Here is a 27,349-nt window from a genome sequence, read left to right as displayed (position 1 = left end):
ACGTCTTAATGGCGTCAGGTGATTCAAATTGTTAGGCTGGTGGTCTTCAGATAAATAAAGCAGCATTTGTAGTTAAAATTGGTAGCTGAAACAGTACAACCTGACATAGAGCAACATAAAATAGGAATTAGAGGTCTCTTGATGTCACAGATTGAATATAAAATAATAGCATGCAACTCCCCTACACCTTCACATTAAATAATTCATATCAATGCTTCCAGCTTCCATTTGCTGCTTCTGCTGCTGCTAAGTTGCTTCAGTCGTGTTCAACTCTGTGCGACCCCACAGACGACAGCCCATCAGGCTCCCCCATCCCTGGGATTCTCTAGGCAAGAATACTGGAATGGGTTGCCATTTCCTTCTCCAGTGCATGAAAGTGAAAAGTCAAAGTGAAGCTGCTCAGTCGTGTCTGACTCTTAGCCACCCCATGGACTGCAGCCTACCAGGCTTCTCCGTCCATGGGATTTTCCAGGCAAGAGTACCAGAGTCGGGTGCCATTGCCTTCTCCAAGCTTCCATTTAGGTCCTAGTAAAAATTTTTCCTTATTTTGTACCTGGAGTCTTAAGGACTTACTGTTGATCAGTGATACATTTTATATTTAACAACAGGCTAACATTTAGGATTGTCTTTCTTCCTTCTATCTTTAGTTGGATGCATTGTTAGTGATAAAATTTCATAATTTCTTCTATAGGAGAAAAATTATTGTGCCCTCAGTCAAACACTGTGGCAGAGACTTTTCATTCCATTTGTTTATTGTTCAGTCCTCAGTCACATCTGACGCTTTGGGACCTCATGGACTGCAGCATGCCACGCTTCCTTGTCCTCCCCTATCTCTAGGAGTTTGCTCATACTCATGTCTGTGCAGTCAATGATGGCATCCAGCCATCTCATACTCTGATGCCCCTTTCTCTTCCTGCCCTCAGTCTTTCCCAGCATCAGGATCTTTTCCAGTGAGTCAGTTCTTTGCATCACATGGCCAAAATATTGGCACTTCAGCTTCTGCATCTTTCCTTCCACTGAAGATTCAGTGTTTATTTCCTTTAGGATTGACTGGTTTGATTTCCTTGCAGTCCAAGGGACTCTCAAGAATCTTCTCCAGCACCGCAGTTTGAAAGCGTCAGTTCTTTGGCATCACCCTTCTTTATGGTTCAACTCTCACATCCATACATGACTGCTGGAAAAACCGTAGCTTTGACCATACAGACCTTTGTTGGCAAAGTGATGACTGTGTTTTAATACGCTGTCTAGGTTTGTCATAACTTTTCTTCCAAGGAGCAAGCATCTTTTAACTTCATGGCTGCAGTCTCTGTCCCACAGTGATTTTTTGAGCCCAAGAAAATAAAGTCTGTCACTGTTTCCATTTTTTTCCCCATCCATTTGTCATGAAGTGATGGGATTGGATGCCATGAGCTTAGTTTTTTGAATGTTGGGTTGGGTTTTAAGCCAGCTTTTTCACTCTGGTTTTTCACCTTCATCAAGAGGCTCTTTAATTGCTCTTTCTTTCCTGCCATTAGGGTGGTGTTATCTGCATAACTACCACACAATTGGGCTCATTTCACATACTAGCAAAGTTATGCTCAAAATCTTTAAAGCTAGGCTTCAGTGGTACTTGAACCAAGAACTTCCAAATGTACAAACTGTATTTCCAAGAGGGAGAAGTACCAGAGATCAAATTGCTAATATTTGTTGAATCATGGAGAAAGCAAGGGAGTTCCAGAAAAACATCTACTTCTGCTTCACTGACTATGCTAAAGCTTTTGACTGTGTGGATCACAGCTGTGGAAAATTCTTCTATTGATAGGAGTACCAGACTATATTACCTGCCTCCTGAGAAACCACTATATGGGTCAAGAAGAAACAGTTAGAACCAGATATGGAACAACTGACTGGTTCAAAATTGGCAACAATTGACTGTTCAAATATTGTCATTCTGCTTATTTACTTACATGCAGAGTACATCATGTGAAATGCTGGGCAGGAGGAAACAGAAGCTAGAATCAAGAAATATAAACAACCTCAGATATGCAGATGATACCACTCTAATGACAGAAAGTGAAGAGGAACTAAAGAGCCTCTTGATGAGGATGAAAGAGGAGAGTGAAAAAGCTGGATTAAACTCAACATTCAAAAATCTAAGATCATGGCATCTGGTCCCATCACTTTATGGCAAATAGAAGGGGAAGAAGTGGAAATAGTCACAGATGTTATTTTCTTGGGCTTCAGAATCAGTGTGGACAGTGACTGCAGCCATGAAGTTAAAAGACAGTTGCTCTACAAGCCTAGACAGCGTATTGAATAGCAGAGACATCACTTTGTCAACAAAGGTCTGAAGAGTCAAAGCTATGGTTTTTCTAGTAGTCATGTACGGATGTGACCTTAAAGTTGGACCATAAAGAAGGCTGAACATGAATATGAATTGATGCTTTCCAATTGTGGTGCTAGAGAAGACTCTTCAGAGTCCCTTGGACTGCAAGGAGATCAAACCAGGCAATCTGAAGGAAATGAGCCCTGAATATTCATTGGAAGGACTGATGCTGAAGCTGGAGCTTCAGTACTTTAGCCTCCTCATTCTAAGAGCTGATTCATTGGATAAGACCCTGATGCTGGGTAAGATTGAGGGCAGGAGGAGAAGAGGGCGACAGAGGATGAGATGGTTAGATAGCATCACCAAGTTAATGGACATGAATTTGAGCAAACTCTGGGAGATGGTGAAGGACAGGGAAGCCTGGAGTGCGGCAGTCCATGGGGTCACAAAGAGCTGGACATGACTGAGCTACTGAACAGTAACCACCACCACACAGTACGTCTTCAGGTGTTTGAGACAAGTCTTCATTATCAAATGATTGTGCAAATTAGAACTGCCGTTATAACCTCTGATGACCACAGTAGTGTGTACTTTTATTGATAATACTGCCAGCCCTCCTTTATCTATACTTTTTCTATTTAGAAGAATCTCAACGTATGTCTGGAAAAATATTATTACTTAACTATTACCCAGCTACTTGAAAACAAGCTACAGAGATTATTTGTTGATTACCTTTGGTAATAAGTGACTTACTAGTTTTTGACAGAATTTTCTCTCAAGTTTCTTAACCTATTTAAAAGGCCATTTAAATAAATTACTCATCAAAATGTTTTCCCTAATTATATTCGTAGGATGAACTTTCCGATGTTAGCCAGGGAGGATCTAAAGCCACCACTCCAGCGTCGACAGCTGCTTCAGATGTGGCAGCAACACCTAGCGATACTCCCTTACATGAGGAGAACGGAGGGGTTGTGGAGGTTGCAGATACACCCGATAAGTCAGAGATAAGCAAGCATATCGAAGTACACGTAGTCCAGGAAACTAGAAACATAGCAACGGGTAAGTAACCTTAGTTTTTTCTATAGTGGCAAAGTGTTCAGTAAATCCAAATGATGCAAATGTGAGAAGGTACATCTCTGGGGGTGTTGCTGCTGTAGATTTATAAAATTGTACTCAATTGTAAATAAGCTTAAAAAATGTGATGATTAAGTTAAGTTTTTGAGAGTAAAAATGGCGTGGGTAGAGAATGGCTGGGGTTTGGAGAGCCTGAAAGGCAGGAGGACATTCTTTATCTGTTCCCTGCCATAGGTCATTAGTCTCTGTCCTTAAGCTCTGTATTTCACCCCTTAAATAAAGTGAAAATACTGAGTTCTGGCCTGGTGTACAGTGCATTGTGTCCAAAGTAACACAAATGAAAACTTTAGTTGTTTTTTTTTTTAATTTCCGTATTGACTGTTAATTGAATATATGACCTATTGTCTGTCTAACCTTGTGCTTCTCAGCTCTCTAAAAATTTTTATGATCAAATGATGTATTTACAACCATAGAAACAATTTTCATATCGGGCTGTATGTGTTATATGCATTATTTTTGATATCTTGTCCTTTTCTAAGGTTCTGCTGAAAATGAAGAGAAGTCAGAAGTTCAGGCAATCATTGAATCCACTCCTGAGTTGGATATGGACAAAGATCTCAGTGGATATAAAGGCTCAAGGTATTGTTCAAGTCTAATTGGGATATCTTACTTCTTTCCTTTTCCCATCTCCCCTAAGCACATTGCTGTTCCCCCGTCTCTGACCAGATAAAGTGCATTCAGATGTTTTGCTGAAGAAATGTTGATGTTCTATTTAAGTTTTCTCTTTTTGAAGCCAGACCTTTTACATAATTTACATGTTCTGTGAACTGTTACCTTTGTAGCATCAGGGACTAGAAGCATGAAGAAGGATGGGGAAAAAAGACAGTGAAGGAGTATTCCATAAAGGAATAGTTCATGGTTTGTGGAACTTGGGAAAACATAAAAGCAAAAGTGGGGAAAGTATAATTTGAAAAAACCTATTCCTTCCTCCAAATCAGGAAGAAGAGAATGTATTCCCTTCAAAACTGTAATGGTTTCATTACTGCAAGAAATTAGTCTCATTTTAGTATCATTTTACATGGGGAGGCTGTTTAGTGATTAGAGGAGAATGGTTGTGTATCATCTTAATGAAGGTCGTCTGAATTGGAATTCTCCAGGCCAGAATACTGGAGTGGGTAGCTGTTCCCTTCTCCAGGGAATCTTCCCAACCCAGGGATCACACCCAGGTCTCCCTCATTGCAGGCGGGTTTTTTTTACCATCTGAGCTATCAGGGAAACCCTAGGATAAGACTATATGCATTCTAATCCTGACCTGGATTTGAATCTGAGGTAAGTTTCTACATCCATGAAAGAAAATTATGATAATACCTTAGATGATTGTAAGGAGTAAATGAATCAATATATGATAAAGCATTGGCAGAGTGCCCAGTTCAATAAAGGTTAGCTAACATTTATATATGTTACCATCTGAGCAACCAGGGAAGTATTTTGTTATTACCATTTAACCTTAATACCATTTAACCTTAAAAACCATTTAAATTAATACTGAACTTAATGTACCATATATGTTACATTATATGTTACCATCATATAATTTTATCTTAATTATAACCTTACGAGACAGATGTCCTTCCCTTCACATATAAAGAAACTCAGAGTTGTATACTATTTTGTCCAGACTAACAAGAGGTGGAACTAGCATTCAGTCTAAGACTTTGATTTCAAAGGCTGTGCCCTATTGAAATATTTTTTATTGTTTATTTAAGAAATTAAACAATGCAGTGTATAAAAAGTGAAATTTGCTTTTCCATCCTCTCCTAAACCTACTTATTAACACTTGTGCCCACTTATCATTTTGAACCTCTTTTTAAAAATCAAAAACATATTTTTATTAGAGTAAAGCATGTATACAGTATTAAGGTTAAATGGTAATAAAAAAATACTTCCCTGGTTGCTTAGATGGTAAATAATCTTTCTGCAGTGCAGGAGACCTGGGTTCAGACCCTGGGTCAGGAAGATCCCCTGGAGAAGGGAATGGCTACCCATTCCAGTTTTCTTGCCTGGAGAATTCCATGGACAGCGTAGCCTGACAGGCTATAGTCCATTGGATTTCAAAGAATTGAACACTACTAAGCAACTAACACATTTTTTTTTCAATGTATGTATGCAGTATTAAGGTAATACAATTACAAATTACAAATGGTAATACAAAATATGAAGGGCCTTAGGAGCCCCTTGCCCCTACTGACCCTTCATTCCCATTCTCAAGAGGATATCTCTTATCGCCTCTCATGTCACTTTGCGTATTTATCTTCAGGTATCTAAATCACATCTTCATGTGCTATTCTTTGGTCTCTCTCTTTTTCAGTTGGGATTCTGTGAGAAAATCAAGTCCTAATGCCCTGCAGCACCCCATTTGTATAGTGAATTAACTGTACTCCTGTGTGTCTAGAACAGTACTAGCTGTGTACTTTCTTTGAAAAAATAAAGCAAGTAGTCACTCATCATTTTCTGAATTCCGTGGATCACATTAGGACCACGGGTTTAAAAAATGCTGCATTATTAGCTATTGACTTTATAGTGAAAGAGGACAAGGACATAGCTATTTAAACCATCATCTTTCCTTTCGTAATTATTTTTCAGTTTCATTTAAATTAAGATTCACTGTTTGTATCATTATGATTATATAAATACTAACAGCCTACTCACAGATTATGCTATGATTACATTTCCTTTCTTTTACAACTTTGATTTTCTTTAATTTTTAGTAAAGCCTCAGGGGTTTTTTTGTTTTTATTTTGTTTCTTTTGCTTAGGTTTCTACACATCTATCACTAATTCGCTGACAGATACCCAACAAATCATAAATGTAAACATTCTCAAATGGCCAAATATAAAACCAGTTTCTTGGCAGCATTATTTCCATTCTCCAATGGTAGACTTTACTGTGTCTGCTCTGGTCCTGGAATTTGCTCTCATTTTCTTGCTGGGAGTTCTTTTCCTGTTTCTCCTCTGTGCTGTTTCCTGGGCACCACGTCATCTTGTTGCTGCTGTTGTTGTTCAGTTGCTTAGTCATGTCTGACACTCTGCTACCCCATGGACCCTGGAGCTTGCTTAAACTTGTGCATTGAGTCAATGAGGTCATCCAACCGTCTCATCCTTTGTCACCCGCTTCTTCTCCTGCTTTCTGTCTTTCCCAGCATCAGGGTCTTTTTCAGTGAATTGGCTCTGCACATCAGGTGGCCAAAGTATTGGAGCTTCAGCTTCAGCATCAGTCCTTCCAGTGAATATTCAGGGTTGATTTCCTTTAGGATTGACTGATTTGATCTTGCAGTTCACAGGACTCTCAAGAGTCTTCTTTAGCACTACAGTTCGAAAGCATCAGTTCAGTGCTGAGCCTTCTTTATGGTTCAACTCTCACATCCATATATGATTACTGGAAAAACCATAGCTTTGACTAGATGGACCTTTGTCCACAAAGTAATGTCTCTGCCTTTTAATACACTCTCTAGGTTTGTCATGGCTTTTCTTCCAAGGAGCAAACACCTGGCTGCAGTCACCATCCCACATTGATTTTTAAAGTCTTTTACTGTTTCCATTGTTTCCCTATCTCTATTTGCCATGAAGTGATGGGACCAGATGCCATGATCTTAGTTTTCTGAATGTTGAGTTTTAAGCCAGCTTTTTCACTCTCTTTCACTTTGATCAAGAGGCTCTTTAGTCCTCTTCGCTTTCTGCCATAAGGACGTTGTCATCAGCATATCTGAGATTATTGATATTTCTCCCAGCAATCTTGATTCTAGTTCATGCTTCATCCAGCCTGGCATTTTGCATGATGTACTCTGCATATAAGTTAAATAAGCAGGGTGACAATATACAGCCTTAACATACTCCTTTCCCAATTTGGAACCAGCCTGTTGTTCATGTCTGGTTCTAACTGTTGCTTCTTGACCTGCATACAGGTTTCTCAGGAGGCAAATAAGGTGGTCTGGTATTCCCATCTCTTGAAGAAGTTTCCATAGTTTGTTGTGATTCACACAGTCAAAGGCTTTAGCCTAGTCAGTGAAGCAGAAGTAGATGTTTTTCTGGAATTCTCTTGCTTTTTTGATGATCTAGTAGATGTTGGCAATTTGATCTCTGGTTTCTCTCCGCCTTTTCTAAATCCAGCTTGTACATCTGGAAGTTCTTGGTTCGCATACTGTTCAAGCCTAGCTTGAAGGATTTGGAGCATGACCTGCTAGCATGTGAAATGACTGCAATTGTGTGGTAGCTTGAGCATTCTTTGGCATTGCCCTTCTTTGGGATTGGAATGAAAACTGAACTTTTCCAGTCCTGTGGCCATTGCTGAGTTTCCAAATTTGCTGGCATATTGAGTGCAGCACTTTAACAGCATCATCTTTTAGGACTTGAAATAGCTCAGCTGGAATTCCTCAACTCCACTAGCCTTGTTTTTAGTGGTGCTTCCTAAGGCCCACTTGATTTTGCACTCCAGGATGTCTGGCTCTAGGTGAGTGATCACAACATCGCAGTTATCCAGGTCATTAAGGTCTTTTTTGTATGTGTACTTTTTGTATGTGTATGTATTTACTTTTTGTGTGTGTATCTTTATTGTATGTGTATCTTCTGTGTGCCAGCTCTTCCGCTTCATGTCATCTTGCTTCTTGACTTATGCCTTTGTTTTGGCCGAACATATTCCTACTAGCCTTCCTGGAAAAGGCTGTTTGCAACTAAGATTTTTGAGAACTTGAATGTGATATATGTCATTTAAAGGGATGATTCATAGTTTGATTGAATACGGAATTCTATATTGGAAAATCTTTGTAAGTTTTCCTTCAGAATTGTGAAGACATTAATTCATTATCATGGTCAGTTTGGAGTGTTGCTATGTGGACTCTTGCTTTTTTATATATATTCTTTCTAAGCTTTAGGATCTTTGTCCCTATTTGTTGTTACTTTGTTTTTTCCTTTCTAAAGATTCATGATGATGTAGGGGTCTTCTTCTGTATCTGAGGTAATGTGTTTCATCTGCAAATTTTTATTTCCAGTTGAGAACTTTTTTCTTTATTTCTCTTTGTCTTCTCTCTTTCTGGAACTATTAGGTAGATACTGAACATTCTGAACTGACACTCATAAATCCCTTTTCCCTCTTTTTGTCTATCTCTTCTATTTTTGTTGTACTTTCTGGATGGTTTCCCCAACTTTATATCTCAACTGTCATCATTTTTTTTCCTTAAAAGCTTTTTCTTGGATGGTCACTTTTTATAACATCCTACAATTCTCTTGTGGATGTAGCTTTATTATGAAAATAAAATTATTGTGATTTTTTTTTCCCCCCAAATTTTTGCTGCTGTTTGCATTCATTGTCTCCTTTTATTCTGAGTACCCTTTCACAGTCCATGACTTTGGGGCTTTAAACTTTATAATGGAGGCTTTCTTTGGATGTCTGGAGCTTTTTCTCTGTTTTGCTCATACTTAAGTAAAAGATTAAAAAGAGGTGGCATAACTACACAGAAGAATTATATACAGAAAAGGTCTTAATGACCCAGATAACCATGATGGTGTGGTCACTTACCTAGAGCCTGAGATCCTGGAGTGCAAAGTCAAGTGGGCCTTAGGAAACATTACTAAAAATAATGCTAGTGGAGGTGATGAAATTCCAGCTGAACTGTTAAAATTGCTAAAAGATGGTGCTGATAAAATACTGTACTCAATATATCAGCAAATCTAGACTCAGCAGTGGCCACAGGACTGGAAAAGGCCAGTTTTCATTCTAATCCCAAAGAAAGACAGGGCCAAAGAATGTACAAAATACCAAACATTTGTGCTCATTTTGCATGGTGGTAAGGTTAAGCTCAAAATCCTTCAAGCTAGGTTTTGGTTGTACATGAACTGAAAACTTCTTTAACTCAATGAAACTACGAGCCATGCCATGTAGGGCCACCCAAGATGGACGGGTCATGGTGGAGAGTGCTGACAAAAAGTGGTCCACTGGAGAAGGGAATGGCAAACCACTTCAGTATTCTTGTATGGAGAACCACGTCAGCAGTATGAAAAGGCAAAAAGAGAGGACACTGAAAGATGAACTCCCCAGATCAGTAGGTGTCCAATATGCTCTGGGAGACCAGTGGAGAAATAACTCCAGAAAGATTGAAGAGATGGAGTCAAAGCATAAACAAGACCCAGTTGTGGATGTGACTGGTGATAGAAGTAAAGTCTGATGCTGTAAAGAGCAATATTGCCTAGGAACCTGGGATGTTAGGTCCATGAATCAAGGCAAATTGAAAGTGGTCAGACAGGAGATGGCAAGAGTGAACATCGACATTTTAGGAATCAGTGAACTAAAATGGACTGGAATGGGTGAATTTAACTCAGATGGCCATTATATCTACTACTGTGAGCAAGAATCCCTTAGAAGAAATGGAGTAGCCATCATAGTAAACAAAAGAGTCTGAAATGCAGTACTTGGATGCAATCTCAAAAACGACAGAATGATCTCTCTTCATTTCCGAGGCAAACCATTCAGTACCGCAGTAATCCAAGTCTATGCCCCAACCACTAATGCTGAAGAAGCTGAAGTTGAACAGTTGTAAGAAGACCTACAAGGCCTTCTAGAACTCAAGTCCAGAAACGATGTCCTTTTCATTATAGGAGACTGGAATGCAAAAGTAGGAAGTCAAGAAATACTTGGAGTAACAGGCAAATTTGGCCTTGGAGTACCGAATGAAGCAGGGCAAAGGCTAATAGAGTTTTGCCAAGAGAACGCACTGGTCATAGCAAACACCCTCTTCCAACAACACAAGAGAGGACTGTACACATGGACATCACCAGATGATCCATATGGAAATCAGATTGATTATATTCTTTGCAGCCAAAGATGGAGAAGCTCTATACAGTCAGCAAAAACAAGACCAGTAGCTGACTGTGGCTCAGCTCATGAACTCCTTATTGCCAAATTCAGACTTAAATTGAAGAAAGTAGGGAAAACCACTAGACCATTCAAGTATGACCTAAATCAAATCCCTTATGATTATACAGTGGAAGTGAGAAATAGATTCAAGGGATTAGATCTGATAGACCGAGTGCCTGAAGAACTATGGATGGAGGTTCACGATGTTGTACAGGAGACAGGGATCAAGACCATCCCCAAGAAAAAGAAATGCAAAATGGCAAAATGGCTGTCTGAGGAGGCCTTACAAATATCTGAGAAAAGAAGAGAGGCTAAAGGCAAAGGAGATAAGGAAAGATATATCCATCTGAATGCAGAGATCCAAAGAATAGCAAGGAAAGATAGGAAAGCCTTCCTCAGTGATCAGTGCAAAGAAATAGAAGAAAACAATAGAATGGGAAAGACTAGAGATCTCTTCAAGAAAATCAGAGATACCATGGGAACATTTCATGCAAAGGTGGGCAAAGAAATGGTATGGACCTAACAGAAGCAGAGGATATTAAGAAGAGGTGGCAGGAATACACAGAAGAACTATACAAAAAAGATCTTCACGACCCAGATAATCACAATGGTATGATCACTGACCTAGAGCCAGACATCCTTGAATGTGAAGTAAAGTGAGCCTTAGGAAGCATCATTATGAACAAAGCTATGGAGGTGATGGAAGTCCAGTTGAGCTATTTCAAATCCTAAAAGATGATGCTGCAAAAGTACTGCACTCAATATTGCCAGCAATTTTGAAAACTCAGCTGTGGCCACAAGACTGGAAAAGGTCAGCTTTCATTCCAATCCCAAAGAAAGGCAATGCCAAAGAATGCTCAAACTATCACACAATTGCACTCATCTCACACACTAGTAAAGTAATGCTCAAAATTCTCCAAGCCAGGCTTCAATAGTACGTGAGCCTTGAACTTTCAGATGTTCAAGCTGGATTTAGAAAAGGCAGAGGAACCAGAGATCAAATTGCCAACATCCGTTGGATCATTGAAAAAGCAAGAGAGTTCCAGTAAAACATCTGCTTTATTGACTACACCAAATCCTTTGACTGTTTGGATCACAACAAACTGGAAAATTCTGAAATAGATGGGAATACCAGACCACCTGACCTGCCTCTTGAGAAATTTGTATGCAGGTCAGGAAGCAACAGTTAGAAGTGGACATAGAACAACAGACTGGTTCCAACATCAAGGCTGTATATCGTCACCCTGCTTATTTAACTTATATGCTGATTACATCATGAGAAACTCCAGGCTGGATGAAGCGCAAGCTGCAATAAAGATTGCTTGGAGAAATATCAATAACCTCAGACATGCAGATGACACCACCTTAATGGCAGAAAGTGAAGAAGAACTAAAGAGCCTCTTGATGAAAATGAAAGAGGAGAGTGAAAAAGTTGGCTTAAAGCTCAACATTCAGAAAACTAAGATCATGGCATCTGGTCCCATCTCTTCATGGCAAATAGATGGGGAAACAGTGACAGCCTTTATTTTTGGGGGCTCCAAAATCACTGCAGATGGTGACTGCAGTCATGAAATAAAAAGATGCTTGCTCCCTGGAAGAAAAGTTAGGATCAACCTAGACAGCATATTCAAAAGCAGAGACATTATTTTGCCAACAAAGATCCATCTAGTCAAAGCTATGGTTTTCTCAAGTAGTCACATATGGATGTGAGAGTTGGACTATAAAGAAACCTGAGCACTGAAGAATTGATGCTTTTGAACTGTGGTGTTGGATAAGACTCTTGAGAATCCCTTGGATATCAAGCACATCCAACCAGTTCATCCTAAAGGAAATCAGTCCTAAATATTCATTGGAAGGATTGATGCTGAAGCTGAAACTCCAATACTTTGGTCACATGATGTGAAGAACTGACTCATTGGGAAAGACCCTGATGCTGGGGAAGATTGAAGGCAGGAGGAGAAGGGGATGACAGAGGATGAGATAGTTGCATGGCATCTCCAACCCGATGGACCTGAGTTTGAGTAGACTCCAGGAGTTGGTAATGGACCAGGCCTGGCGTGCTGCAGTCCATGGGTTCACAAGGAGTTGGACACAACTGAGCGACTGAACTGAACTGAAAACTTCCAGATGTACAAACTGGGTTTAGAAAAGGCAGAGGAACCAGAGATCAAATTGCCAACATTAGCTGGATCATACAGAAAGCAAGGGAATCCCAACAGAACATCTATACTCGTGCTTCACTGACTGCCCTAAAGCCTTTGTGTGGATCAGAACAAACTGTGGCAAATCTTAAAGAGATGGGAGTGCCAGACCACCATACCTGTCTCCTGAGAAACCTGTAAGTGAGTCAAGAAGCAACAGCTACAACTTTAAATGGAACAACTGACAGGTTCAAAATTAGGAAAGGAGTACTACAGTGCTATATATTGTCACCCTATTTGACTTACATGCAGAGTACATCATGTGAAATGCTGGTCTGGATGAATTGCAAGCTGGAATCAAGAATGCTGGGAGAAATATCAACAGCAGATATGCAGATTATATCCCTGTAATGGCAGAAAGTGAAGAGTAACTAAAGAGGCTTTTAATGAGGGTGAAAGAGGAGAGTGAAAAAGTTGAGTTGAAACTCAGCATCCAACTAAGATCATGGCATGCAGTCCCATCACTTGATGGCAAACAGAAAGGGAAAAAGTGGAAGCGGTGATGGGTTTTATTTTGGGGGGGCTCCAAAATTTAGTGTGGATGGTGACTGCAGTCATGAAATTAAAACACTTTTGTTGCTTGGAAGGAAAGCTATGAGAAACCTAGACAACATGTTAAAAAGCAAAGACATCACTTTGCCAACAAAGATCTGTATAGTCAAAGCTTTGGTTTTTCCAGTAGTCATGTATGGATGTGAGAGTTCGGTCATAAAGAAGACTGAGCCCTGAAGAACTGATGTCTTTGAATTTTGGCGCTAGAGTAGACTCTTGAAAGTCTCTTGGACTACTAGCAGATCAAAGAAGTGAATCCTGAAGGATATCAACCCTGAATATTCACTGGAAGGACTGATGCTGAAGCTGAAGCTCCAATACTTTGGCCACCTGATACAAAGAACTGCTCATTGGAAAAGACCCTGATGCTGGAAAAGATTGAAGGCAAAAGGAGAAGCGGGCAGCAGAGGATAAAATAGTTGGATGGTATCATCAACTCAATGGATATGAGTTTGAGCAAACTCTGAGAGACGGGGAAGGACAGGGAAGCCTCATGTCCTGCAGTCTATGGAGTTGCAAAGAGTTGGACACAACTGAGCGACTGAACAACAACAGAGTTTTGGCGTTTGTTGTAAAGAATCTACCTGCCAATGCAGGAGGCCTAAGAGACATGGGTTCTTTACCTCAGCTGGGAAGACCCTCTGGAGTAGGAAATGGCAGCCCACTCTGGTATACTGGCCTGGAAAATCCCATGTCCAGGAGTCTCGTGGGCTACAGTCCTTCAGATCACCAAGAATTAAACATGACTTTAGCTAGTGAACAACAAGTAAATGATATTGATTCTTCAGTTTTCTGCCTATAACATTTGACCTTGGCTTCAGTTGTTCAGGGAGTAATCCAGGAAAATGGAGGTCTCACTGCTCTGGAGGGTTGGATTTAGGTTCTTACACTGCTTCTTGTACTTACTTTCATTCCATCCCTCTATCTTAATGTTTCTCTTGTGTACTTCTGTCTGCAGATTGCTGGTTACGTCAATTCCTAAGCTTTTCATGAATTTGGGTGCATGCTTTCTCTCTAAACACTGCTGGGTTGAGTTTCAGCTTAGTCTGGTCAGTTAAATAAGTTTCTAGTGTTTACCCACATGTTTTCCATCTTACAGAGTTTTGTTCATGTTGTGTGTGCTGTAGGTTCTTTTTCTGTTCCCTCTGTCCTTGTGGGCAGATACTTTCTACTGTCATTTTAGTTGCATTTTTGAATTATTGCGTGATAAATTACTATCTCCACCATATTTAACTGGAAATCTTGTGCAGACTTTTTTCTGTTAATGTTACATTAATGCTTAGATATTCACATTTCCCCATTCTCCCATACCGCTTCAAAAAGGGCCTACCTGCACTGTATTGCAACTTGCTTTTTAGAAAGCACTTCATTATAATGGGTTTCTTTCATTTTTGAAGCTCTATTTTAATGTTTTTAAAGTTAAAATTTTAAACTTTTAGATGTATACGTAACTTATTTCATCTGTGCCCTTTTAATGATCACTTAGGTTGTTTCAACTTTTGCTGCGCTGACCATCCTTTTACATACATAATTGCCTTCTTGTGACAGAGCTTTTGTAGGATTTTTTATTTAAAAAAAAAATCTTTTTTTCCCATACCACAGTGCTTGCAGGATCTTAGTTCCCTGACCTGGGCCACCACAGTGAAAGTGCCAAGTCCTAACCAGTGGACCACCAGGGAATTCCCTGTAGGAGTATTTTAGACATCAAGTCCTTGGTCACTGGGTATTTGCATTTTAAATTTTAGTAGATCTTGCCAAGTTGCCCTTAAAAGAGAAATAAAATGGCCGTTCCAGTTTATATCCAGATAACACAGATCATGGTAAAGATCATGGATTCTGAAGCCTGGCTGCCTAGGTTTGAGTTCTGCCTGTTTGACTTATTTGCTGGATGATTTTGGCAAATTCCGTAACCTCTTTAGTTTGCTCTTCTGTAAAGCTGGGATAAGAGCAGCAGCTCTTTTGTAGAGCAGATGTAGTTTTAACAAGGTAATATAGGAAAGGACTTAGACCACCGCCTGAACAACGCAGAATAGCGCTCTCTCTTAGCTGCTGGTTTTGTTTGTGTCTGCTAGGATCTGACCACAAAAACATTCTGTATTTTCTTCACTAGTTCTCTCCGTGGAATATAATGAAAATTTCTTAGGAAACCTGTGAGAAATTCTTTTAAATTATATTTTATATTAAATATTACAGGTTAAAAATTCTTATGTAACTTAGCCTTTTGTATTCATTTTGCACTGTTAAAAACATCTTTGACGTATCTGTTGATTTGGTTTTGTTTTTGTTGCCTAGCACTCCCACCAAAGGCATAGAGAACAAAGCTTTTGATCGCAATACAGAATCTCTCTTTGAAGAACTGTCTTCAGCTGGTTCAGGTCTAATTGGAGATGTGGATGAAGGAGCAGATTTACTAGGTATGATAGTTTATCTGAAATAGTATCATACTGTTTTAAAAATAGATTTTTTAAATGATATGATGGAACATTTCTTAAAAATGTCCCTAACTGGGGCTTCCCTGGTGGCTCAGTGGTAAAGAATCCACCTGCCAATGCAAGAGACCCTGGTCTGATCTCTGATCTGGGGAGATCCCATGTGCCACAAAGCAACTAAGCCTGGGGGCCGCAACTGCTGAGCCCCCATGCCGCAACTACTGAAACCCGTGTGCCTTAGAGCCCAGACTCCACAACAGGAGAAGCCACCACAGCGAGAAGCTTGTGCTCTACAACTAGAGGGTAGCCCTTGCTCGCCCGCAACTAGAGAAAAGCCTGCACATCAAGGACCCAGCACAACCAAAAATAAACTTAAGAGAAAAAAAGTCCCTAACTGTCCAGTGGGGCAGAGTTATTGTGCTTTTAAGTAATTAGTAGGAATGTATTCTTTGAAGTCATGAAAGTTTTAAATGAAAATGTCTTCGCATATGGATGCATTTAGAATTGAATTACTTTTTAGTTTGTATTTTAAATTCACATACACAATTTATTGAACTCCTTCCTGCTGTGTTCTGAGAACAGTATTACATATAAGAAACACAGTGATATATGTATATATGTGGTTATATATAGATGTATAGATTTTATGGATTGATGGATAGTTACTTCCTGGCTTAAACAGAGTTCATTAAATTCACTTGACTTTTCTAAGATTTCAGAGTATTCTGTTTTAGCTTCTTGAGAAATATGTTAGAGTTTGTGTTGTTGAAGATTATCTGGTTTGAAAAGGATACTGTATTTGGCTCTTCTACTATTGATCTGGTTTGTTGTTGTTGTTCAGCCGCTAAGTCTTGTCTGACTCTTTGCGACCCCATGGACTATAGCCTGCCAGGCTCCTCTGTCCATGGGATTTCCCAGGCAAGAATACTGGAGTGGATTGCCATTTTCTTCTCCAGGGGATCTTCCTAACGCATGGATTGAACCCTGGTCTCCTGCATTGGCAAGCAGATTCTTTACCGCTGAGCCACCAGGGAGTGAATGACCTTTGCCAAATATCTTAACCTCTCTGGGCATTAGTTTCTTTGTGTATAAAAAGAAAGACTTGAGCTCTAATTCAGGGGTTGGATAGGCTGCGACTCCTGGATTATTTGTGTGTACAAATAAAGTTTTATTGGGACACAGCCACACATTTTTTTTACACTTGATCTTAGCCAAAAGGCCGAGAAGCGATCACACATTTTTTTTAAAAAAACGTTTTATCTTTGATTTTGGGCTTCCCAGGTGGCACAGTGGTAAAGAATCTGCCTGGCAATGCAGGAGATGCAAGAGATGCAGGTTCAATCCCTGGGTCAGGAGGATCCCCTGGAGGAGGAAATGGCAACCCACTCCAGTATTCTTGCCTGGAAAATCCCATGGATAGAGCAGCCTGGTGGGCTACAGTCCATAGGTCTCAAAGAGTTGGTCAGGATGGAACACACACACACAGCCACACACACACAGCCACACAGACACACCCACACCCACACACCCACACACACACACCCACACACACACACACCCCGAGACAGACACCCACCCACACAGACACCCACACACAGTAGTTGCTTTTGCCCCACAATAGCAGAGTTAAGTTGTCCCTAACAGGGATTATGTGGTTTACAAAGCCTAAAATATTCACCATCTGGGCCTTTACACAAAAAGTTTTCAACTGCTCTAAGTGATCTTTAAAGTTTCTTTGAACAATAATTACATGAATGAGATTTCCCTGAGGGTCCAATGGTTAAGACTCTGTACTTCCACTGCGGGGGACATAGGTTCGGTTCCTAGTTGGTAAACTAAGATCTTGCAAGTTGCACCATGAGGTCAAAAAAAAAAAAAAAGTTTACATGAATCTGACTCCTGTCAATTAGCTTTGATGTGCCTTTCTTTATAACTTAAGACCTTATAGAAATTTAATACATTATAGTATTAAAAATTTATGCCTTTGGAATGGATTCTGGTCTCCAAACATTTTTTGTATCCCTTAGTAATTCGGTATAGATTACACTGTTCTTAAAAGGTGCTGTTTGTCAGTCTTGTGGATACAGAGAGGTGTTGCTTGCATTCATTTATGTCAAATTCATCGATTACCAGTTATGTCCTCAATAAGTATTTTTTGAAGGAAACACAGTTTCTGTCTACACAGAGCCCATAGGCTTACTTAAAGTAAGAGAGATTGAAAGTACATTAATAAAATTAGGTATAGACTCCCACCACTAAGTAAAACATTGGAAGCTTTGAATGGACTTGCATTTTTCAAGGATATCTTAAGGATGAATTCTTAAGAAGCACTCCGTATTTACATTTAAATTTATGCTCTAACTTTGTTAACATTAAATTGTGCATGAAAAGTTCCTTTTAAGATTTGATATAAGAAACTGATTTCCTGCCAAAATTGAGGAACAGATGCAAAAAAAGTTAGAAAAAAGAATTTTTAATGTTTAAACACATTCTCAAATTTATATATAGTAAAGCACAGTTTTTTGTTTTGACAAATGCATAGAATTGTAGAGCCACCATCAGAATTAATATATATCACCTCTCAAAAAATTCCTTCATGTTTCCCCTTTGTAATTTGCCAGACTGAAGTACTTTTTACCCTCTGCTTCCTTATAATCCAGTATTGAATAATATCATTATTGAGGTTGGTGGCCCTAAACTTAACTTTCTTGTAAAGATGTAAGAAGCCACATAAAGCTTAGAAATAATTGTTATCTTTTAAATCAAATATTTTTCCAAAAGTTTCCATTCTTTAAGTCAGAAAATTAAGCATAATAAATGGCTTAAAACAAAATCCTGATTTCCTTTCTACTTTGAAAAAAAGAAATAAACTGTAAACTACTGTCTTTTAAGCCCTTTTGCAGATATTTATATATTTACCTGGAAAATGTTCCAGAGTTGAAGTTTTCATATGTTACCTTAAGTGATTTAAGCCTATATGAATACTTTTGGTCAAAAATATTACATGAAACCTCCAATGCACATAGTTGTTCCTTGGCTTCTTTTCTGTTTTATTCAGCAATAGTAACTGCATTGTAATACTCACAAACTGGAACATGGTTAAACTGGTAAAATTGTTTCCCAAAGTTCCTTAAATTGTCTTCAGTTGATAAAGAAGTCCATTTCTATAACTCGTTATTTGTTTTACAATTATTGTGTTATTGTAAAACTCTTCCCTGGTCTTTGTAATCATTATGCATGTAGTCAGTTTTAGATTACTTTCTTCAAATTTTAATAGTTTAAAAAAGATAATCCCCCACAGTTTGTCCTTTATCTTGACTGATATCTCATTCTTTGACTTTATTTCCACTGATTGTTTTCTCCATTCACTTTTGTCACTTACCCCCATGGCCACATTCTAGAACTTGTGAATCATACATTAATTCATCCTATTCTTGAGATTTTCTTTAATTTTCTTACTATTGATGAAATTTTATTTTTTCAGTTTCACTATTTTAACTAACTTCTTCCTGTTACCATTTAAACATGTTCTGGTCTTTACCATTTTAAAATAAAACTACTGCCGTCTTTTGATTCCATATCTTTCCACCAGATGACTCTCCTCCCATTTCCAGCCATGGTTTTTTGCAGCAGTATCAGTGAGGCAGGTGTCTGTTATGTGTCCGGCACTATTCTAGATGGATATACCAGTGAATGAAGCAGACTTCTTGAAAGTGTGTCTGCTTTTAACAGGCAGGATTTCCCTAGCCTCACTTGCGCCTCGTGTGACTGCAGTCTGTCATTCTGCCCCACACTAACCTTCCCAGAAGTAGCCTTCTTGTTTGCTATCTCCAGCAGTTCCTTCTCAGTTATTTCACATGACTTCTCAAATAACATTTGTCTTTAAACAGTCTTTGCTTTGGGTTCTGTCTTATCAGAGTTCTCTGTATTCTTTCCTGCCTCTGATGATTTCTTTTCAGTCTTTGCAGGATCCTTTCTCTGCCCAGCTTTCAGATGTTCCTAGTCCAGGCTTGCTTCCATGTTTGGGATGTCTTATTTGCTCTTGTGTTTTCTGGGTTTTCATGGCTCATTGCTCCAAACTTTTTCTTTCCATCTAAGATTTTTCTATAGCACCAGACTGTTACTTCCAAATAGCACTCTAGACCACTTCTAAGATGATTTGTAGAGCTTTGTAGTTAAAACTCGATTCATCAACGTATTTCTTTATGTCCCCCAAGGCTGTTCTTATATCAGCATGTATTAACTCAATGAATGACCTCACCATCAACTCATTTCTCCATCCTAAATCTCTCACTTCCCTCAAAACCAGTCATGAGGATTTTTTGCCTCCTTCCTTAAAAAAAAAAAAAAAGTTTATGTATCTGTTTCTATATCTCCTTCTTGCCTCTAACTAACTGGCATACCCTCCTCTATGAGTTCTGCCTCAATCTCCTAGTTAAAGGTCAGTTGTCTGGAAGCATTCCTGTAGAACTACATTTATTATGCAACTCTTCATAATACTTGATTATAGTTTTTTAATGTGCCTCCCTCCCTGACTGGACTATAAGCTCAGTATGGCCTAGACAATTATATCTTTTGCTCACTGTTGAGTCTTTGGCACATGGCACAACAACTGAGTGAGTGGACTGTTAAATAGTTCTAACAGTTTTGTTTCACCTCTAAATCTGTACTTCTTTAACTTTTGAAATTAAAACTCCTTCACAGGAGAATTTGTAAGAGAGGAGTGTACTTTTGGGAAAATGCGCATACAGAAATAGATAAAATTGTGCATACTTCCTCAAGGAAGCAACAGATAATCCGGAATCCCATCTATAAACCTAACTTGCAAATCAGTGCTAAAATACAAATGAGATGTGTTTTATTTTTTAAATTGTCAGGCAGTTTTTTCCTTGTTTTAATAGGGTAAGTTTTCCAAATATGTTACACCAAAGTTTATGCTTAGTTGAAGACATTTATAGAAGTGTGGCCACTTCAAGTTACATTTTTCTTATAGTCATCATTTTTATCAATACATTTCAAAGTGAAAATTTTGGACAATGGTATTGGTTATGCATTAAATTTATATGCTAGATTTTAGAAGAAGTCTTCACTGAAAATGTGTAAACTCTAGAAACTATAAGATGATTTCCATAGAACACATATTTCAAAAATATTCCTGTTTATGATATTTATTCTTTATTATGTTTGGTTTCTCTACATCTTTTCAATTTTATTGGCTCCTTTCTCTCATTTTGAAATAAATGAGTATGGATCTTGCTTTCTGAAAACAATCTAATTGAGATTCTCATTCATTTTTTTGCTTGGGCTGCTTCCCCAGGGGAATATTCTGGTGTGTATGCTTTTAAATACTTTAATGTTACAGCTTCTTAAGCTAGGTGGTCTTGGCTGCTTTTCTCATTAATGCTTTCTCATTTTTTTTCTGCTCAACTATATTTTCCCCGCATATATTTTTCAGCTTTTATGCTTATCTCCCTATGTGCTTGAGAATTTAGCAGACAGTCATTGTAAAACCTTTTTCACCCAACCTCAACGCTATTTCTTTTGACTCTATAGCTTTATTAACGTTAGTGTTTAAAGCAAATATTTCAACATATCTTGTCAAATTCATTTTAAAGTTGGAATTTGGAAACTGTTTTAGTTTGTGTTTAGTTTCAGCTTTTGGATGATATGTAGATGATTAAATAAGCTACTATTTCTGGTACTTATTCTTCATGGTGGAAGTACTTTGTTCTTTGAGAATATCTGAGATAATTATTATACAGACAATATAGGAGTCCATAAGTGAGCAGAGAACTTCTAGCATTCCCAGGTTGGTTGAGTTTTAAATTATCTTTTAGTTATTTGAAATATTACCTCTTTTTTAAAATAAAGAGACATGTTAGCTCTTTTAATTTTTTGTTGTTTTCTTTAGAGATATTTCCTTTTTTAGGTGGGTTATGAATATTATTTCTTCCACTGTATGTAATTTTCCAATATTAGCTTATGAAACATGGAATGGTCGGTGTTTTGTTTTGCTTTGTTTTTGTAACTTTTTGAGATATGTTCCCTAGTGTGTGGTTTAATTTCTTCAGTTTCTTACAAGTCGCAAACTGAATAGCTTTCTTCTCCCTGAAGATCACTATGTTGGATCTTGCATTGAATATTCTACCACCCACCTTACAGTACCCATTAAGTTATTAAGCAAGATTCTATAAATTGACAAGTAAACATTGTTTCAAAGAGGGCACTTTGAAGAAACCTTTATATTATTGATCTGGAATTTTCATTCTAATTATATTCAAGTTTATTTTATAAAAGAATTAGTAACATATCAGAGCATCCTTATGAATGAAGGAAATCATCTTAATTTCTGTCTTTTCCACATCATTATGCATTAAATCATAACATTGTGCTTTCAAATGTCTTTCATGTCGTGCATAAAACTTGTTGGATTAAGTATCTATTTTCATGCTGTTTCTCACATGAAACATCTCTTGTTCTTTGTTTTTGCTTTACATGGAATGCATGGGCTTTAAGACCATAATTTCTTTGGTAAGGTTTCATCTGTGTTGGGGTTCTGTTTCTTGTTTCTGCCTGTTCTGTATTAATAAGACCTAATTTTTAGGCAAAAGCCTACAATATCAAGTGTGATTTAGAAATGATTTTTCATCCATATTAATGCTATTCTTTTTTCCCCACTAAATCCTGTTACTTTTTAAAATATTTGGCAGAAAAGTCACCATTTTGGAATATTATCTAGGAGAAGCAAAATACAGACTTAAGAAAACCTTTAGCTTTGTTCTGTGGTAGATAATTATTTATAATTTTATAATGTATGCAAGTAAACATAAAAATGAAATTATAGACAAAATGAGATTATTGAGGGACAGATAAAATGTTAAAATAAAATTTGTGACTATAGCTTGTTTTAAGTCTACATATATAGTTTTAATAAATTAATTTCCAAAGTTTTTATCTTTTTTCTTTGATAGGAATGGGTCGTGAAGTTGAAAATCTCATATTGGAAAATACACAACTATTGGAAACCAAGTAAGTATATACAGAATTTAACAGGGAACAAGAGATACTGAATTTTCTTCTCATCCGTATCAATGTCACATCTTTAATTTAACACAGTACAAGTGCAGAGTTACTACCCTATCTCCTCCCCTTCTCTGTGTATGGCCTTGTGCATACGCATGTACACAAGCAGATAGTTGCTGTTGCTGCTAAGTCGCTTCACATTTCAGATTTATTTTACTTTTGGCCGTGCTGGGTCTTTGTTGCTGTGTGGGCTTTTCTTTCCCTCTGGCTGCTGCTGCTAAGTCGCTTCAGTCGTGTCCGACCCTATGCGACCCCATAGACGGCAGCCCACCAGGCTCCCCCATCCCTGGGATTCTCCAGGCAAGAACACTGGAGTGGGTTGCCATTTCCTTCTCCAGTGCATGAAAGTGAAAAGTGAAAGTGAGTCACTCAGTCGTGTCCGACTCAGCGACCTCACGGACTGCAGCCCACCAGGCTCCTCTGTCCATGGGATTTTCCAGGCAAGAGTACTGGAGTGGATCACCATTGCCTTCTCCGAGCAGATGGTTAATGGGACCTAATTTCACTAATAGATAGGTTTCATTGCTCTGGGTTTTGTTTTGTTTTGTTTTTTCCATAAATAGATTCTGATCTCCTTTTATCCTACAAGTGTCCATGCCTTTCTCTTAATCTTCTGTGTAGTCCTGTGTAGTATCGTTTCAGAAGTTATTAAGAATAATACCCTTATGGATGCTATAAATTTAATCTTAATTCTGACTTTTAATAATTTGGTGGTCTGCCTTGCCTTATCTATTTATTCTTTGGTTAAATGGGAAAAGTAAAAACAGGCCGTTACTTCTTGGGCTTTATCTTTTAAACCTGCAGACAACATCAGATAGAGTATCTCTGAAGCATTCGATTATTATTTAGCTTTTTTATTGTAGTTACTTTAGTCTACAAGAGGAATAAGCTTAAAGATAGAATATTTATTTGTAATGGTGCTTTTTAAATATGTGTTTATTAGAAATGCCTTGAATGTAGTGAAGAATGACTTGATAGCAAAAGTAGATGAACTTACCTGTGAGAAAGATGTGCTGCAAGGGGAGCTGGAGGCTGTGAAACAAGCCAAGCTGAAGCTGGAGGAAAAGAACAAAGAATTGGAAGAAGAGCTTAGGAAGTAAGTTTTTACAATGTTGTTCTAAACCAAACAAGCATTGCCAGTGTACCACCAGGATTGTAACAAGACTGCTGCCTCTAGTCCTCTCAGGTCACAAAGGACACAGGACTGCCTGGGATAGGCTTAAGTGCCCGGCTGATTGCGTCTGCTCTGAACAGACCCTCCCATTTATTGACTATTACAATTTTTTGTGTATGTCAGGATTGTGAAAGAAGTTAGACTGTTCAGATGTTGCTAATCAGGAAACTGTAAACATTCATTATTTTTCTTTAATACCTGGTTTTCTGACAACAGTGCTATAATAATGTTCCCTTAAATGAAAGCAGCTAAATACTCTGTTTGAAAAAAGAAAAATAATCATTTAACGGTAGTTAAAATTTTTGACCTATTCTCTATTCTTTAAAAAGTTGAAGTCAACTTGAATAACATGTTTTGTTTTTTTTCCCCTCTACTAGAGCTCGTGCAGAAGTTGAAGATGCAAAGCAAAAAGCAAAAGATGATGATGATGTAGGTTTATAATTTTGAACTTGTTTTTCTTACCTTGCCATTCTGGTATTTTGGGGAAATCTTGTTAATTAAGCTTTGGATATATCACTTTAAAGATGAAAGTTCAGTTCAGTCACTCAGTTGTGTCCCAACTCTTTGCTACCCCATGGACTGCAGCACGCCAGGCCTGCCTGTCCATCACCAACTCTCGGAGTTTACTCAAACTCATGTCTATTGAGTCGGTAGTGCCATCCAACCATCTCATCCTCTGTCATCCCCTTCTCCTCCTGCCTTCAATCTTTCCCAGCATCAGGGTCTCTACCAGTGAGTCAGTTCTTCACATCAGGTGGCCAAAGTATTGGAGCTTCAACTTCAGCATCAGTCCTTCCAATGAATATTCAGGACTGATTTCCTTTAGGATGGACTGATTGGATCTCCTTGCAGGCCAAGGGACTCTCAAGAGTCTTATCCAACACCACAATTCAAAAGCATCAATTCTTCGGCACTAAGCTTTCTTTATAGTCCAACTCTCAACATCCATACATGACTACTGGAAAAACCATAGCTTTGACTAGACAGACCTTTGTTGGCAAAATAATGTCTCTGCTTTTTAATATACTGTCTAGGTTGGTCATAACTTTTCTTCCAAGGAGCAAGCATCTTTTAATTTCATGGCTGCAGTCACCATCTGCACTGATTTTGGAGCCCCCCAAAATAAAGTCTGTCTCTGTTTCCTTTGTTTCCCCATCTATTTGCCATGAAGTGATGGGACCAGGTGCTATGATCTTAGTTTTCTAAATGTTGAGTTTTAAGCTGACTTTGTCATTCTCCTCTTTCACTTTCATCAAGAGGCTCTTTAGTTCTTCTTCATTTTCTGCCGTAAGGGTGGTGTCCAAAAGTCAGAATCAGGTTTGTGATCATGAATAGGACAGATCATGCTCCTGTGTACTATCCAGGTGGTAAGCTTTCTAGCTCTGCACACTCTCAGTTTTCCTCTGTGGCTTTGTACTCTCACTTGTGTTTGCATGTTCAAGCTCAAGAGCTAGCTGGAGCATTTTGGAGTTTTTTTTGTTTGTTGTTTGTTTTGTTTCCAATTTTAACTTAGAAATATATGAAAGCTTTAGTAATAAAAAATTTAATGGTATTAAACATAAAAAGATGTCTATCAACTTTATAAGCAATTAGCCCATATTGTTTTCAACATATAAATACAAAAGAATAAATATGAACTTCTTGCCAGTGTTAGCATCCTAGTTACTCTGTTGTTAACTAGGTTATCATCCCTATAATAGGTGTTTGCTGCTTAAGTATCAGACTTGAGACATATGGATGTCCTGATCAGAATGATTGTTTGGTGCCCCATTCAATCTCTTATTTGTGCTTTTATATGATATTTGATAGATGTAAAATATATGCTGTATATGTAGGTTATGTAATAACATTAACATTATAATAAATTAACATTATGAACCCACTGTTTAAGAACTAAGACATTATCAAACACTGAAGCTATGCTATGCTCTTCCCTCTGGAGGATACTACTATCTTATACTTACCATTTTATTAACTTGAAAGAAAAATAATTTTATTGTATCACACACATATGTATCTCTATTAGCTGTGGCTTAATTTTCATTGTTTTTGTGTTTTATATGTATTTAGTCTTGAAGACTTGCTTTTATTTTTCAATATTATGTTTTTTATATTTACCCTAGTTGTATAGTGGCATATAATTCATTCATGTTCACTGCTTTATAATATCCCATTATATCAATGTACTATAATTTATGTATTTGTTTTTCTGTAAGTGAATATTTTGGTTATTTTCAGCTTTTTAGTACTGCAAACAGTGCTGTTATGACCATTGCAGTGAGAGTCTCCTAAGTTTTCCAGAGTATATAGATAGTAGTGGGGTTGCTGTGTTGCAAACTCAAAATCCTTTACTCATTTGCTGTTTGACTTTTTTTTTTTTTGAAAGGAGAGGTCAGGTTCTATGGCAGGAGGATGAAGAGGAAACTGAAGGCTAAGCTCAGCTCTTATCTTACTGTCCCATGCCTTTCAGCTTTGATTCAAAATGTGCATACTCCACTTAGCAAAACAAAAGCCCAATGGTTAAACCAACCTTCCTTTCCAGGAGAGCCTTTGGAAAGAAATCAGCAGTAGAAGGAAGTTTGAACAACTCCCTTTGGGATCTGACCATACTCATATTTCTTACCTTCCCTAATAATAATTCTAGTTAATACAGTTATCTCCATCTTACATTTATTTTATATTTCTTTTGGTGTTTTAGTGACTCCCAGCATTGGGTACCTTGATAACTAGCCAACATGTTTTTATGCTTTTCGGTGGCTTTGAGTATGTGTATAGATTGGTTGTTTGAGATAAATGTACCCCTTTTGGAACTTACTTGTAACTAATTTCTGAATAACTAGCATTTGTTATATAGAACATGAATTTAAGATACTGTTGTGATAACAGCTTTCCAGGTGAGCATATTAAATCTATAGAGATAACAGCTTTTTTTAGTTTCCTTCAAAATATCTGCACTATTCTTTGTATTTATTTCCTTTATAATATATTCGGATACTTGTATTTGTTTAGAAATTCTATCATCTACTTTTCAGTCATAAGTAATTGTTTCTCTTTATTGATTTTATTTTTGTAAGACCAGTTTTCTGTAAGTTAATATATTAAAATTAAGGAGTCAAATTAAAATTTTTACCTAAGTCTGAGCTATAAGACCAAAACAGATACAGGCTCCCAGAGTGATCTGCAGTCTTCTTTTCGTTATAGAGTGATATTCCCACAGCCCAAAGGAAGCGGTTTACTAGAGTAGAAATGGCCCGAGTTCTAATGGAGAGAAACCAATATAAAGAGAGATTGATGGAGCTTCAGGAAGCTGTTCGATGGACAGAGATGATTCGGTTTGTATGAGAAGTACCTCTGGTGTTTTTCTGCTTATTGTTTATTAGGTTTCTGACTGTTTACTAATATTCATTTCTTTGTTCACAACTGGAGTCTTCCCTTGGGGATCCAAGCCCTTGCTCTGTTTACTAGGAAAGGTCTAAAGAAACGCTGGCAATTAGAAACAGAATGTGATGAAGTGGGTGCCTTTTGGGCCAGTAGAGCCTCTTGGAGGCTCCCACTATTCCCACAATCTCTCAAAGGCAGTTGAGTAGTCTCTTGACGAAAATAATCAATAGACAATCTATAATTG

At 38.0% G+C, this 27,349-nt stretch overlaps 1 protein-coding gene across 6 annotated transcripts in view; it reads left to right on the top strand.

The window, feature by feature from the left end:
* Positions 1-27,349, top strand: part of SPAG9 (sperm associated antigen 9) — a 152,316-nt gene that overhangs the window by 92,293 nt on the left and 32,674 nt on the right. For all 6 annotated transcript variants that reach the window (XM_010842846.1, XM_010842843.1, XM_010842845.1 and 3 more), the window contains 7 exons: positions 3,157-3,364; positions 3,919-4,018; positions 15,331-15,452; positions 22,439-22,496; positions 23,494-23,646; positions 24,102-24,153; positions 26,926-27,056. In XM_010842846.1, coding sequence (XP_010841148.1) covers positions 3,157-3,364; positions 3,919-4,018; positions 15,331-15,452; positions 22,439-22,496; positions 23,494-23,646; positions 24,102-24,153; positions 26,926-27,056 — 824 coding nt within the window. The remainder of the gene's footprint in view (positions 1-3,156; positions 3,365-3,918; positions 4,019-15,330; positions 15,453-22,438; positions 22,497-23,493; positions 23,647-24,101; positions 24,154-26,925; positions 27,057-27,349) is intronic.

The sequence above is a fragment of the Bison bison genome, unplaced genomic scaffold (assembly GCF_000754665.1).
Source record: "Bison bison bison isolate TAMUID 2011002044 unplaced genomic scaffold, Bison_UMD1.0 scf7180017864180, whole genome shotgun sequence".
NCBI lineage: Eukaryota > Metazoa > Chordata > Mammalia > Artiodactyla > Bovidae > Bison > Bison bison.
This window is presented reverse-complemented; position numbering and strand designations above follow the sequence as displayed.